Source organism: Watersipora subatra, chromosome 5, assembly GCF_963576615.1.
Source record: "Watersipora subatra chromosome 5, tzWatSuba1.1, whole genome shotgun sequence".
In the NCBI taxonomy this organism is placed as follows: domain Eukaryota; kingdom Metazoa; phylum Bryozoa; class Gymnolaemata; order Cheilostomatida; family Watersiporidae; genus Watersipora; species Watersipora subatra.
The window spans coordinates 35,108,353-35,124,437 of record NC_088712.1 but is presented as its reverse complement, the minus strand read 5'-3'; the positions used below and the strand labels follow the sequence as shown (position 1 = coordinate 35,124,437).

The 16,085-nt window shown below is 32.1% G+C and overlaps 1 protein-coding gene across 2 annotated transcripts in view; it reads right to left on the bottom strand.

The window, feature by feature from the left end:
* LOC137397641 (kanadaptin-like) overlaps positions 1-15,970 on the bottom strand; it is a 38,787-nt gene extending 22,817 nt beyond the window's left edge. Inside the window, exons 1-4 of one of the 2 annotated variants that reach the window (XM_068083938.1) lie at positions 15,848-15,970; positions 7,644-7,731; positions 5,138-5,326; positions 1,254-1,459 (exon numbers count right to left, since the gene is read on the bottom strand). In XM_068083938.1, the coding sequence (XP_067940039.1) occupies positions 1,254-1,459; positions 5,138-5,326; positions 7,644-7,731 (483 nt within the window). In that variant the 5' untranslated portion in view covers positions 15,848-15,970. Of the gene's footprint in view, positions 1-1,253; positions 1,460-5,137; positions 5,327-7,643; positions 7,732-15,847 lie in introns of those variants that run through there. The other variant, XM_068083939.1, reaches the window with a different exon arrangement.
* Between the last annotated feature and the right edge of the window lie 115 nt (positions 15,971-16,085).

The window sequence follows — 16,085 nt, the reverse complement described above, 5'->3', positions numbered from 1 at the left end:
ACTTATCAGTTTCTGTCTTCACTTTCGCCATAACTTTTAGCAGACCTGCTTAAAACCTTTTTCAACCTAACTTGGCAAGAAAGCCCGAACGATGTTGTTTGGTAAGTACATTTTTGTTAGCGGGTTAAGGGAAGTTGTGTGATCTTCTGCTTGAAGAGATCGCAACTCCAACTTTGCTACAGAATTTAAACGGAATAAACACTATTACTGTTTTAAGGTATAAACACACTAGGCGATATTTAGAGCGATATTGCGCTGCGTGGCGATAATCTGCGCTAGAATTCACCCAGCGTGCTCATCCAGAGCGATAACGCTAGACTTTCTTTGCACAACTTTATCGCTAGCGAGATGCATTTCGATTGGTTGGATTTTACCAGAATGCAATTTTATGTCGGGTAATTATTTCTTATCGATGTTCACCAACGTACAGCAGCGACAATTTGCTATTTTGTTAATATTGAAACATCTTCAGAACGAGCACTGAATTGTTTATAAATTTAATAATAGCACTCCCAGTCATGTGCACCATAACAAACAAAAATTACAAAAAATCCAAGTTGAAAACCAACATTTGGAATCAATCGTTGCACAGGTTGACCATCTTGAGAACGGTAAATATTTAATACATTAGGCCTAAATATAAAAAACCACTACAAAATAAAATATGTATAAAAATAGTGAAAAATATTACAGTTAAAAATGCAATAATCGTTTTTCTTATGTCTCCTTGCAGTGTAGGCAGTGTACAATCCGTGAAAGTGAGATAGGTTTAATAACAAATGCGTAAGTTGTTTACGTTGTCGCCTAGACGGCGCCATATTGACTGACCTAAATTTATTAACAACTCCGAAGAAACTAATGATACGGAATTTTATTGGCAGTTTGTGGGCGTGCCCATTATATCGCTTGCTAGTGAATCGCTCAAGTGTGTTTATGCACACGCTAGCGATATCTCCGCCCTCCTCATGACGCTCGCGATAAAATCGCCTAGTGTGTTTACACCTTTACACACGAGAATTGCTAAACTGGGAAAAATCGGTCACCGTGGCTCTTTCAGGAGTTGTGACGAACGAGACTTTATCTCCACCAGATTAAACTTTGAGCAATCTCACGATCTTCAGATTATGAGACTGACGCGCTACCTACTGCGCTATTGAGGCACCTGACACACCATTTGTTGTTAAAAACAAGAATTCACATTCCTTTATAAGAGCCGATCATTAGCACATCATAGTTCCACTTGTGCAGCTCACCTGTCGATTGTCTGTCGGAATAGCGCAGTACTGTAAGATGGCATGATACCGGGATAGACTAGGGTGCTCCATGGGAATGTCACACTCTGCAAGTCTACCCACAACCCAATAAGCCTTAGAACTGAGTTTAAACTCACATACAGAGACTCCATTCTTGACCACTTCCATTAAATATGGCTGAGAACATAGCCCACTCCATGATGGCTCTAAAACACAATGATTGCTTGAGAGTGCCAATACCCCATACTTTATATACATAAGCAGTTTTTATTATTTTTGGAATTACTTTCACAAGTTTGCTTTTAAAATATTTGGATATGGTCCCTCTCGGCTATGCAGTCTACAATGGCATATGGATATGGTCCCTCTCGGCTATGCAGTCTACAATGGCATATGGATATGGTCCCTCTCGGCTATGCAGTCTACAATGGCATATGGATATGGTCCCTCTCGGCTATGCAGTCTACAATGGCATATGGATATGGTCCCTCTCGGCTATGCAGTCTACAATGGCATATGGATATGGTCCCTCTCGGCTATGCAGTCTACAATGGCATATGGATATGGTCCCTCTCGGCTATGCAGTCTACAATGGCATATGGATATGGTCCCTCTCGGCTATGCAGTCTACAATGGCACATACATGTAATTGTTCCAATTCACAGAGATGACATACAGGATGCATACAGGCTTCCTTATTTTTTACCTCCTATTTCAAATACAATCCCATGTTGTACGTTAAACCTTATACAGCAACAAACAATGCTATTACATCAAAAAACTTTCATTTAGCTGCAAAAGAGAGTCAAGACTCGAAGTTAACAACTGTCTGAGTCAAAGTGCAAAAGAAGGTCATCGCTGCATACGCGGGTGCTCTCTGTACTCTCATGGGTGTACATGTGTGTGTGTGTATATATATATATATATATATACACACACATGTATATATGTATGTATACACACACTCATATACATATATAGTGTATATATATAAACTAGGTGAATATGCTGGCCTTGCCCGGTAATAAAGTTTTTGCACAGAAAACTTATTTGTATTTAACATATAATAAAAGTTACCATTCTATCAAAGTTCATATTATGAGAAAACAAGAAAATTATGAAAAAAATAAAATTGTAAAGGCGTTAAGTGTAAATGTGTAATAATTGGCAAGTAATGGCTAAATTATGTCTGTTTTGCAATGATTACAATAAAAAATATTTGATACTGATACAATTAACACGAACTGAGAAAACAAAATAAAGATCATGAATATGTTGAATTATGTATGAATGAATTATGAATTGTGTATGAAAAAAAGAGTACAGTTGCAGCAGGAGATATCAAACAAAACTTTGAAAACAGCGATACTAGTACATGTCGATACTAGCGCAAATGAGATATCGGACTTGTCTGGTACCTAGTTTGCCCAAATGGAGAGAAAATGTGGAGGCAATTCCTACTTCAGATAATATATTTGTCGATGTGAAAAGTATTTAGCTTCTACAGATTTAGCGATCGAACTTGAGGGAAAACTGAAAATATAAATTTGAACGGCACATTTGAAAACTGTAAAATTAAAAAATATGCTTTAAATTAAAAAAACTCGCTTTTAAAAAAATTCAAAAGATTAACAAACACAAAAAGATAATATTAATTAATAATAAATTGTGTACATTCGGGGCGAGCAATCGCGTAAAGGATACAGACTATAAGGTAAGAGCGATGGGAACGATAAGAACAGCTCAGCCTTGTGGTTACACGCACTTGTTAGCAGACTGGCAATATGTATGTCAGGAGTTCAAATCCAGTACGAAGGTGATTTTTTATTGCTGACACTTAATCGTTATAACTAGACAGACGAATAACAGGCAAACACTGAGACATAATATATGTACATATTTATATATTATATGTATCTGAGGCCATGAGAGTATCATAATATATGCACATATGTATATATTATACGTATCTGAGGCCATGAGAGTATCATAATATATGTATATATGTATATATTCTAAGTATCTGAGGCCATGAGAGTATCATAATATATGTACATATGTATATATTATACGTATCTGAGGCCATGAGAGTATCATAATATATGCACATATGTATATATTATACGTATCTGAGGCCATGAGAGTATCATAATATATGTACATATGTATATATTCTAAGTAGCTGAGGCCATGAGAGTATCATAATATATGTACATATGTATATATTATACGTATTTGAGGCCATGAGAGTATCATTTTATAGAAAAGTAACTGAATGACACACCGTGAAGGAAAACTACTCACCAAAGTTTTCACTCACTCATCAGCGTACAGTTGAATGTACAGTCAAGTGTACAGTCAAGTGTACAGTCAAGTGTACGAATGAGCATACAGTCAAGTGTGTCAAGTGTACAGCTGAGCGTACGGTAGAGCGTAAATCCAAACACTTGCAATAGGCAATCATTCACAAGTCTGGGCTTGAAACCTTAAGACCTGAGGCTTTCGCATTACCTTTCGCTATAATATCGCTGTCTTCTAGGTATAATATTTCCTCCCTCTAGGTATAATATTTCCTCCCTCTTGGAATAATATTTCCTCCCTCTAGATATAATATTGCTATCCTATAGGCATATGAATAAGCATGTATGCTAGCTGTAAGTGAAATTGTAGAGCAGATTCAGCTGCCAATCTAAACCTCTAAGACCAACTTCAAGTTCGGTTGAACCAACTCATAAGGTGGTAACCTGAGTTGAGTTGACCCTGACCTTATTGGTGCATTGTTGCGATGAACTTCACTTAAAACCTAAATATTTGTTATGCCCTGGCAATATTCTGTCAACAAATTCTATGAAATCCCCAACTAACATGAAATTTTAAAAAAAAATCTCTCCTGTGATCTCGTAGTATAAACCATGAGGATAGACGATGGCTATCATATGGGCGGGGTTTAATGATCGAGCTCTGTTAGGATTGTGGTAGCCTGGGTTTCGGGGCTAACACAGTTTCCGCGGGGCTGTCACCTTGCCTTATTATGTTTTGAAAAACACCGACTCGCTGTTATCGTGTCATTAGCTCATTCATTCAGTAGACTCACAATAGCAAACCGTGAATTTCTACAATGTAGGGGTAATACCTAACCAAAAAATGAATCCATAAAAAATAAAACATTTCAAATTACCTACTTTTACTAATTTCCAAACTGGTAGGGGTCGTAGTATATGCTAAAAGTTAAATACAATTTACCCAAAATCTCCCGAACAACGACCTTTTTTCCTAGTTTTTGATAAATATTTTCAATCCCTGATATAAAATGACAGTTTCTCTGATTGTTGTCACATTGTTTTACCTGGCCAATAAAATGGGACAACAGGCAAAGCTGTGGAGTGTAGTTTTCATACTCAAAATCTAAATATAAAACCGAATTTGGGCAATTTTACCATTGCGACTATTAATATCACGAAAGCTTGTGAATGGCAAATGACTGATCATAACGGTGACAATATTTGGCAAATATATTTATTTGACAACAAAATGAAACCAAAAGATCAGTAAAATAACCCCTATTCTTCATAATATTTGTAAATTTACAAGAGGCTCTATTCAGCATATTTGTTTGTTCGGGTGCTGTGTTTAGGTGCATCCCAACAGAGCTCGATGATTAGGCCACGGCCACATGATGCCCGTCGCCTATCCTGTGGGGGTTGTACATCATTGCTGCGATTTAGGAGAGCCTATTTCAGCGGTATGATCTTTAGACCAATATAACAAAAAAACATTGTAACATGATTACGCTGTTGGATTGGTCATATATCTTCTTTTATACGATTATTTTATTGCTCAACACTCATGAAATTTGAATTAATGCGTATATTACACGCCTCTACCTTGATATGTGAGCGAAGGGGCTTTCTTTAGGTTGCCAACAGGGGCATCAGTTTTAATATCATTTTTCGATGCTTCCTCAGCGAGTGTTCTTACACTGCCAGATTTCATGGAATCTTCAGAGCATTTCGAATCATTCAATGTTGGTTCTTTAAACAGCGATTTCGGCTCTTTGAAATCTTCAGAGATTCCTGGTTAAAGCAAACATACCAAGCTGCAATCATCATTGTTCTTGAATAAAATTTGAACAAAAAGCTTTTCAATTTGTCAGTCTGGTAATTTATTTCACCAGAATTGATAGAGCCCCGAGTGGCTCGCCCTGGTAAAAACAGCAATTTGCCATTTGAATTATAAAACAATTTATTTTACACCGACATGGCGTATGCAGTCTGGATATAAAAAGTAAAATAGTAACACTACATTAGTGCTGGGAAAAACAAACTATGGTATACAGACTAGCAGTGGCCTCAATTTGTGATAAAATGATTTACGCCATTTGCAAGGCTGGTTTAAAACTCAAGGGTGGCTCCATGCTATGCGAGATTTTCCAAGTACACATATTTGCTAGTTAACCCGTAAACCTCTGTGTTCACAACAATTATTCCTCTGTCCCTGTTAGTTCTTTACCAGATAAGTCAGAGCTATTAAAAAATTTTCAATGAGTTTGCCAAAGTCATAGAGACATCACAAGAATCACCTTGGACTTTGAGATGTCAACTATTTACTGCTGTGTTATGTTCATCGCTGCGAGTATGACAGAAATAGCACATTCGACAAGTGAGAAAGATGAAGGTTACATTACAGTAGTTATTCCATTAGGACAGGCATTAGGAGTGCATCCTGGGACAGTTATAACATTGCATCATTTACTATTAGTTATGGCACTAACAACTATAGTAGATAAGGTTACGATATATATAGACTTGACAGATTTTCTTTATTAGCCGGTGTCATCTATCTCTACATGGTAGAGAGATTCAAGTACTTTTGACTATTTTGAGCAAGTGCTTGAGACAGCTCTTCTGGCCAAACCTTAGAAAAATGCATTTTCCAATCCTTGACACCTTGACTAACAAAAAGATTACCTCGGCATATGAAATAAAATGTGCTTCAAGCAATTTTGTTTGTAAATGTTTCTAATTCACTTGGTCATCCTTCCCATGATGAAATCAAGCTGTCAGGCCGTACCAACGAGAGCTTCCTCGATATTGAACTAATAGCACTTGAGCAAGGCTGTCATCATGATGATGGGAAATCTTTCTTGTCTAGTTTAATAGCATGGCGTATGACAATCCTTCAAGAGTGTCAAACAACCCGCTCTTAGGCGTCAATTGCTGAAAGCAATATTGCTGCATCCATTTCAAGCAGTCAGTGACTGATTTTTATAGCACAAAGCTCCCGAGGAAGGAATATAATGAAAACTATCTACCAGCCATTATTGAATGTCAGAGAGTAACTTCCTCATATGCTTCTTTTGGATGGAACTGAATGAGTACAGCATAAAATGTACCGGACAAGAAATGTCTTATCTGAATCACTAAACTAAAAGTTGGACATTGAACAATTAATTAGAAAATGAAAAATCTAAGATTTCTACATTATTTGAAATTTAAAATAATTATTCGCACTGTAGTTTTGCTTGAAATGACAGAGGCAACACTTTCCAACAAATTTTACAAAACTTTTATAAAATGTTTTATCCTGCAAAAAGGTTAGCCTCAACTACTGTTATTATATAGCTTCCTGTACTACGAGTATTCATATGCCAAGTCTTGTTATGGAATATTACGATTGACGACATCAAAACTCAATGTATCTCGGCTGAATCCGTGTGTCACCAAGTAAAAAGTGTAGTGATGAAGATAAAAAACAGTAAAACAAGGAAAGATGAGAGCAGCAAATTCTAAACATGTGAAATGACCTGTTTGGAATTTGTTTAAATAAAATTAAGCAATGAAAGGTTTGGATAACAATGAATAAATTTGGCAAAAGCAGTATATGATACCGATAGAGCTTTTCAAGAACAGTGCAACTTGTAAACTTTCTAAATTACTTCCTTTAATGAACCTTTAAAAGCTGTCGACTTATGGTTTACACAGGCATATCCAGAGAGAGGAATGATTTACACAGGCATATCCAGAGAGAGGAATGGTTTACACAGGCATATCCAGAGAGAGGAATGGTTTACACAGGCATATCCAGAGAGAGGAATGGTTTACACAGGCATATCCAGAGAGAGGAATGATTTACACAGGCATATCCAGAGAGAGGAATGGTTTACACAGGCATATCCAGAGAGAGGAATGGTTTACACAGGCATATCCAGAGAGAGGAATGATTTACACAGGCATATCCAGAGAGAGGAATGGTTTACACAGGCATATCCAGAGAGAGGAATGATTTCACGACTAGTACAAATATATCTGATGCACCAAGAGACTTTTACAGCCATCTCGTACCAACATACTATACCTAGTTGAGAAATTTACTGCAACAGAAGGACCTTACGTTCTGCATTGGCCTCCGGTTCCTCACCATCGCGGCTCTCAACAGAAACAGCACTCTGAATTCTTTCCTCGTCAGACTCAGAGCTCATCTACAGCCATGACAAATGTTTACATGGTTTGGGAAAGATGTCACTGTTGGGAACATTACAAGTTATTGGAACACAATAAGGAGGCCTTTTAGAACTTCCACGCGTGGCAGCATTTTATCAGCATTTTTTAGCCACGCGTGGAACAGCTAGTAACTTCCACACATCAGTATACATTAGCAATTATATTAGTAAATATCACATATATATATTATACATATATTAGCAATTATATTAGTAAATATCACATATATATCATACATATATTAGCAATTATATTAGTAAATATCACATATATATTATACATATATTAGCAATTATATTAGTAAATATGAGGATTATGGAAAATAACGTTTCTTATTAATCCTTTAATTTTCGGTAAAATAACAAATGCCTCCTTTTGAATGCAATTTATTTTATTAATAAAAACTACTTTTTAGTAATTGTATTTTTGGATCCCGTTTGTACTAGCATCATATTGATCAATTATGTTCTCACATCGGTGTATATTGTTCCTAAGTATTCTAAAAAGGACTCTTGGATTTATCATTAAATGAGCAGATATGCAATATTTCATTATATACCGATGTCATATAAACAAAATTGTACAGCCGCAACCATTAATCAGGTAAGTTTTAATCAGCTGTAGGTGTCTAATCTTGTACATAACGTAAATAATATGAAACAAATTTGGACAACGGACTAAACAAATTAGATCTTTCTACATGTGTGGTCTTCAAGTATAAGATGATAGGAGACAAGCGGCTGATTAATGATCTTTTCAGGTATGCCTACTTGAAACTTCGCCAAATCAAATTTTGCTCTCTTGTTTTTCAGTCATCAGTGTGATGATGGGGACCTAATGACAGGGATGAGAATGCAACTATTAACAGTTTGTGTAACAGTTTCTCAGTTGCAAAGAATTAATAGTACAAAAGTAGGCCTATAGTTGTACTTTTCATGTTAGTAACTTTGACTCCTTAACAGAAACTGTAAGTTTGTAAGAACAAGGAGTATTATGCCAAGACAAATTTCAACATTAAGGTTATCATTTTTATGAACAGTAAAACATCATGAAAACTTTTGTACAAGTTTATTGACAAATAAACTCGCCCAATAGTTAAGAAATTACTTAGGAGATGATACTGTCTACTCAAGGGTGGAAATATGTGGGAGCTGAATCAGTTGAAGCACAAAAAGGAAAGGTTATGGATATTAACAGTAAAAATAAAAATGAACAAAGTGAACCTTGAAATTTTCTGTTAAGGTATGGCCACACGTGCCGATTTGCTCATTGGTGTCGAGGGGAATCATGAAAAACACAAAGTTATTTGACCGAAATTTACAGAATTGTCAGAGCTGTGCATACACACCGAAATCATCAACAAAACGCTTTTAATTGGCAAAACAAATTATTAGAAAGCATGATTCTAGCAGCTTTCGCGATTTATATAATCGGAGGCTACAACGTATTTGTCATATTTTCATCACTTTCTTGGTTAACCACTGGAGATATTATTATCTCAAATATTGACACTTGCCTTAACACAAAATATTACCTATGCTGACAGAGATTTGAGTCAGTCAGTGGCTGAGTGAAAACATATTAACCAGATGAAACGTCGTGAAAATTAAGTCGATTGAAAATTGTAAAATAGTAATGGTTTACTTACTAGAGCTTACATTTTTTCTCTCTACTACATATCTTGAGGAAAGATTCAGTTTTGAACAGTTTTGATTCAGTCTTGACAGCATTCAGTTTTGGTGACAGCCAAATGATGGCGAAATGTTGGCAGATAATACTGGACCAAAGCAAATGATTAGTGAAGAGAAGGTTACAGGAACAAACAGAAGTTTCATTTTGTAACCAAAGATTGACTTCAATGGGAAAAATGGTTGTTTTTATGTTTAACCTGACTTTCTTTGGTATTCTTTTTTGTATTCCTCTTTAAACTGTAAACATATTTTAGCTTTGAGCTCATTACATAAATGCATCTGAGTAAAATCGTATGGTAGTTTACTAACCTAGAAGAACATTCATGAAAATTCTAACGAGCATTTACCATGAGTATGACAACAACAAAATTAGAAAAGATGCTGAAATCATAAAACAATGTGTTGTAAGGTTTCGGTTTTAATAAGAAATTGTACTCAATGTACACAAATTTTCAAAAATCAGTTGGCAAAGGTTTTAATAATAAGACTGTTACTTATAAACAAAGGTTTTAATGATAAGACTGTTACTTATAAACAAAGGTTTTAATGATAAGACTGTTACTTATAAACAAAGGTTTTAATGATAAGACTGTTACTTATAAACAAAGGTTTTAATGATAAGACTGTTACTTATAAACAAAGGTTTTAATGATAAGACTGTTACTTATAAACAAAGGTTTTAATGATAAGACTGTTACTTATAAACAAAGGTTTTAATGATAAGACTGTTACTTATAAACAAAGGTTTTAATGATAAGACTGTTACTTATAAACAAAGGTTTTAATGATAAGACTGTTACTTATAAACAAAGGTTTTAATGATAAGACTGTTACTTATAAACAAAGGTTTTAATGATAAGACTGTTACTTATAAACAAAGGTTTTAATGATAAGACTGTTACTTATAAACAAAGGTTTTAATGATAAGACTGTTACTTATAAACAAAGGTTTTAATGATAAGACTGTTACTTATAAACAAAGGTTTTAATGATAAGACTGTTACTTATAAACAAAGGTTTTAATGATAAGACTGTTACTTATAAACAAAGGTTTTAATGATAAGACTGTTACTTATAAACAAAGGTTTTAATGATAAGACTGTTACTTATAAACAAAGGTTTTAATGATAAGACTGTTACTTATAAACAAAGGTTTTAATGATAAGACTGTTACTTATAAACAAAGGTTTTAATGATAAGACTGTTACTTATAAACAAAGGTTTTAATGATAAGACTGTTACTTATAAACAAAGGTTTTAATGATAAGACTGTTACTTATAAACAAAGGTTTTAATGATAAGACTGTTACTTATAAACAAAGGTTTTAATGATAAGACTGTTACTTATAAACAAAGGTTTTAATGATAAGACTGTTACTTATAAACAAAGGTTTTAATGATAAGACTGTTACTTATAAACAAAGGTTTTAATGATAAGACTGTTACTTATAAACAAAGGTTTTAATGATAAGACTGTTACTTATAAACAAAGGTTTTAATGATAAGACTGTTACTTATAAACAAAGGTTTTAATGATAAGACTGTTACTTATAAACAAAGGTTTTAATGATAAGACTGTTACTTATAAACAAAGGTTTTAATGATAAGACTGTTACTTATAAACAAAGGTTTTAATGATAAGACTGTTACTTATAAACAAAGGTTTTAATGATAAGACTGTTACTTATAAACAAAGGTTTTAATGATAAGACTGTTACTTATAAACAAAGGTTTTAATGATAAGACTGTTACTTATAAACAAAGGTTTTAATGATAAGACTGTTACTTATAAACAAAGGTTTTAATGATAAGACTGTTACTTATAAACAAAGGTTTTAATGATAAGACTGTTACTTATAAACAAAGGTTTTAATGATAAGACTGTTACTTATAAACAAAGGTTTTAATGATAAGACTGTTACTTATAAACAAAGGTTTTAATGATAAGACTGTTACTTATAAACAAAGGTTTTAATGATAAGACTGTTACTTATAAACAAAGGTTTTAATGATAAGACTGTTACTTATAAACAAAGGTTTTAATGATAAGACTGTTACTTATAAACAAAGGTTTTAATGATAAGACTGTTACTTATAAACAAAGGTTTTAATGATAAGACTGTTACTTATAAACAAAGGTTTTAATGATAAGACTGTTACTTATAAACAAAGGTTTTAATGATAAGACTGTTACTTATAAACAAAGGTTTTAATGATAAGACTGTTACTTATAAACAAAGGTTTTAATGATAAGACTGTTACTTATAAACAAAGGTTTTAATGATAAGACTGTTACTTATAAACAAAGGTTTTAATGATAAGACTGTTACTTATAAACAAAGGTTTTAATGATAAGACTGTTACTTATAAACAAAGGTTTTAATGATAAGACTGTTACTTATAAACAAAGGTTTTAATGATAAGACTGTTACTTATAAACAAAGGTTTTAATGATAAGACTGTTACTTATAAACAAAGGTTTTAATGATAAGACTGTTACTTATAAACAAAGGTTTTAATGATAAGACTGTTACTTATAAACAAAGGTTTTAATGATAAGACTGTTACTTATAAACAAAGGTTTTAATGATAAGACTGTTACTTATAAACAAAGGTTTTAATGATAAGACTGTTACTTATAAACAAAGGTTTTAATGATAAGACTGTTACTTATAAACAAAGGTTTTAATGATAAGACTGTTACTTATAAACAAAGGTTTTAATGATAAGACTGTTACTTATAAACAAAGGTTTTAATGATAAGACTGTTACTTATAAACAAAGGTTTTAATGATAAGACTGTTACTTATAAACAAAGGTTTTAATGATAAGACTGTTACTTATAAACAAAGGTTTTAATGATAAGACTGTTACTTATAAACAAAGGTTTTAATGATAAGACTGTTACTTATAAACAAAGGTTTTAATGATAAGACTGTTACTTATAAACAAAGGTTTTAATGATAAGACTGTTACTTATAAACAAAGGTTTTAATGATAAGACTGTTACTTATAAACAAAGGTTTTAATGATAAGACTGTTACTTATAAACAAAGGTTTTAATGATAAGACTGTTACTTATAAACAAAGGTTTTAATGATAAGACTGTTACTTATAAACAAAGGTTTTAATGATAAGACTGTTACTTATAAACAAAGGTTTTAATGATAAGACTGTTACTTATAAACAAAGGTTTTAATGATAAGACTGTTACTTATAAACAAAGGTTTTAATGATAAGACTGTTACTTATAAACAAAGGTTTTAATGATAAGACTGTTACTTATAAACAAAGGTTTTAATGATAAGACTGTTACTTATAAACAAAGGTTTTAATGATAAGACTGTTACTTATAAACAAAGGTTTTAATGATAAGACTGTTACTTATAAACAAAGGTTTTAATGATAAGACTGTTACTTATAAACAAAGGTTTTAATGATAAGACTGTTACTTATAAACAAAGGTTTTAATGATAAGACTGTTACTTATAAACAAAGGTTTTAATGATAAGACTGTTACTTATAAACAAAGGTTTTAATGATAAGACTGTTACTTATAAACAAAGGTTTTAATGATAAGACTGTTACTTATAAACAAAGGTTTTAATGATAAGACTGTTACTTATAAACAAAGGTTTTAATGATAAGACTGTTACTTATAAACAAAGGTTTTAATGATAAGACTGTTACTTATAAACAAAGGTTTTAATGATAAGACTGTTACTTATAAACAAAGGTTTTAATGATAAGACTGTTACTTATAAACAAAGGTTTTAATGATAAGACTGTTACTTATAAACAAAGGTTTTAATGATAAGACTGTTACTTATAAACAAAGGTTTTAATGATAAGACTGTTACTTATAAACAAAGGTTTTAATGATAAGACTGTTACTTATAAACAAAGGTTTTAATGATAAGACTGTTACTTATAAACAAAGGTTTTAATGATAAGACTGTTACTTATAAACAAAGGTTTTAATGATAAGACTGTTACTTATAAACAAAGGTTTTAATGATAAGACTGTTACTTATAAACAAAGGTTTTAATGATAAGACTGTTACTTATAAACAAAGGTTTTAATGATAAGACTGTTACTTATAAACAAAGGTTTTAATGATAAGACTGTTACTTATAAACAAAGGTTTTAATGATAAGACTGTTCCTTATAAACAAAGGTTTTAATGATAAGACTGTTACTTATAAACAAAGGTTTTAATGATAAGACTGTTACTTATAAACAAAGGTTTTAATGATAAGACTGTTACTTATAAACAAAGGTTTTAATGATAAGACTGTTACTTATAAACAAAGGTTTTAATGATAAGACTGTTACTTATAAACAAAGGTTTTAATGATAAGACTGTTACTTATAAACAAAGGTTTTAATGATAAGACTGTTACTTATAAACAAAAGTTTTAATGATAAGACTGTTACTTATAAACAAATGGTAAAAATCAATCTAAAACAAAATAAACAAGAAAAAACACAAATTGTTCAAAACACAATTTAATCAAGCAGGGTAAAATTAAATTTTACTCCACTTTTAAACAAGCCTAGTTAAAGCCAAGTCACTGGCTGAAACGTGCAAAAAATCTGAAGATTTATCTACCAAGTCATTTGTGACTAAAAATTTCAAAATACTTCTTGTACCAATTAAACAAAATACACAATAAAAAGTGTGAAAACTTTTATAGATCATTTAATAGATAATACTTAGCTCGCTTTCATTTTCAATGAAAATGTCAATTTTATCAAGTGACATGATGACCCCTTTACTGATGAAATATGAAAATCTCAATCAAATCACTGTGAAATATACTAATCCCATCATCGTCTTTAATAATGAATGAAAACTTTGTCAAGTCAGTGAGATATGATTGCTCATAATTAAAAACTAAATAAATAAAATTATTTTGGGCAGAAGCTTTAGGTTTGCAAACTAATATTTGATTCAGAGGCCAAAGTAGTTGGGTTGTTAGAATTCAGTTTATCAGGTTTTTGTGATTCGAAATATCAACTCTAGCGCTAGCAATGAGCAGATATTCTTAACATTTAGGTTTGCTCATTCAAAAGTCAGAAATAGACGGGGCAGGGAGAAAGCTGTGAAATTTGTATTTATTTATCGTATGACCAATACCTAAGTACATAGCCAGTCACATATTGTATCTACTACTACTCTTCCAGATTTACCAATTCTTTGCTTCAATTTTAGCAATTGTAAATCATTGTGCTCTGCTCTTCACTACCACACAATCAATCACTGCGGTTAAAATTCCTACTTATAGACAAAACTGTAGGTAAAATATTCACTTTATGTGATAAGATTTCTGTTCTGTATTTCTTCATTCATTTTTGATTTCTAATAACAACTACCCCAGTACGATCTTTAACACATGATTCCACATATGTATGTTTAATACGCAATCATGCAGCTATAGTAAGTGATATTAATTAGACTTGAAATTGCAAAAACTTTGGTCAAATTATATAAACCTTAAAAACCGATTTAAACCATAAATACCGGTTTAAACAAAAAAACCGGTTTACTCAGTTTTTTCATAACAACCATGTTTTTTTCCAACCCTGCTCTGAAATCTGAACTGCTATAAGTGATGAGCTTCAAGGTGTTTCTGGTGAGGATATACAATATACGAATTTTAGGTAGTGGAGAAATTTAACGAAGACCATTTAAAACACTGAATTGAATCTGTTAGGCTAAAACTTACAAACACTTGCGAGTTTCATTGTACAAGTTTGTTTAACTTGGACTGCTTAAAATACGGTTGAAAAATGTTTGTGCGCTATTATTTAGTGTGACAACTTTTGTACCTTAATATAGTATTATTACTACACCAAACATCTCAATCTCTCTATACACAGTACCCCATAAAACAAAGGGTTATTGTGTATAGAGCGATGGAGATGTATGTTAATACGTTGTATTTCTTTACGTTTGTTTTATGCAATTTTATTTCAATCACACTAAAGCTTTTCGTCCTATGTATGTTTGAGATAAAAGATATCAGGTGATAGATTTTACCTTCTGGATCTGGATCTGGATCTGGATAAATTAGGTCCCAAGACCTCTTGAGCCGAGTAAAATGTGGGACCCTCTGACCACTGAATCGTAAAAATTGAGAGTCATTAAAATGAAAAGTTAATTTTTTTACTGTAAGATTTATATCTAAAATTGATTGTTAAAAATCCACCCTAAAAGTATGCACGTTATAGCACCATATTAGAACGACAGTTTCATGTGCCTATCAAAATATTGTTAAACCCATTTATTCAATAAAAAATTTACATGAAAAAGCTATAGTAATATTAGTTTTTTTTTTTAAAATCATCAAGAATTTCTCCTGTGCGAATTTCCCTTGCCGTTCGTACTAAAAAACGTACCTTAGAAAATTACTACTAATTTATTACAACTGATTCTCATAAATTGTACAACAACTAGAAATTATATGCCATAACTCAATCAAGCACTTAAGGAGGTGGCGATAACTGTATTTAGTTCTAATCCTGCGCTTTAACGGAAGGCCTTAGTTGGAGAAATATGTCGGTTACTTGAACTATAATATGAAAGTAAATAATCATTTAAATTTTTATAAACTAACCAATTTAAAATTTAAAACAT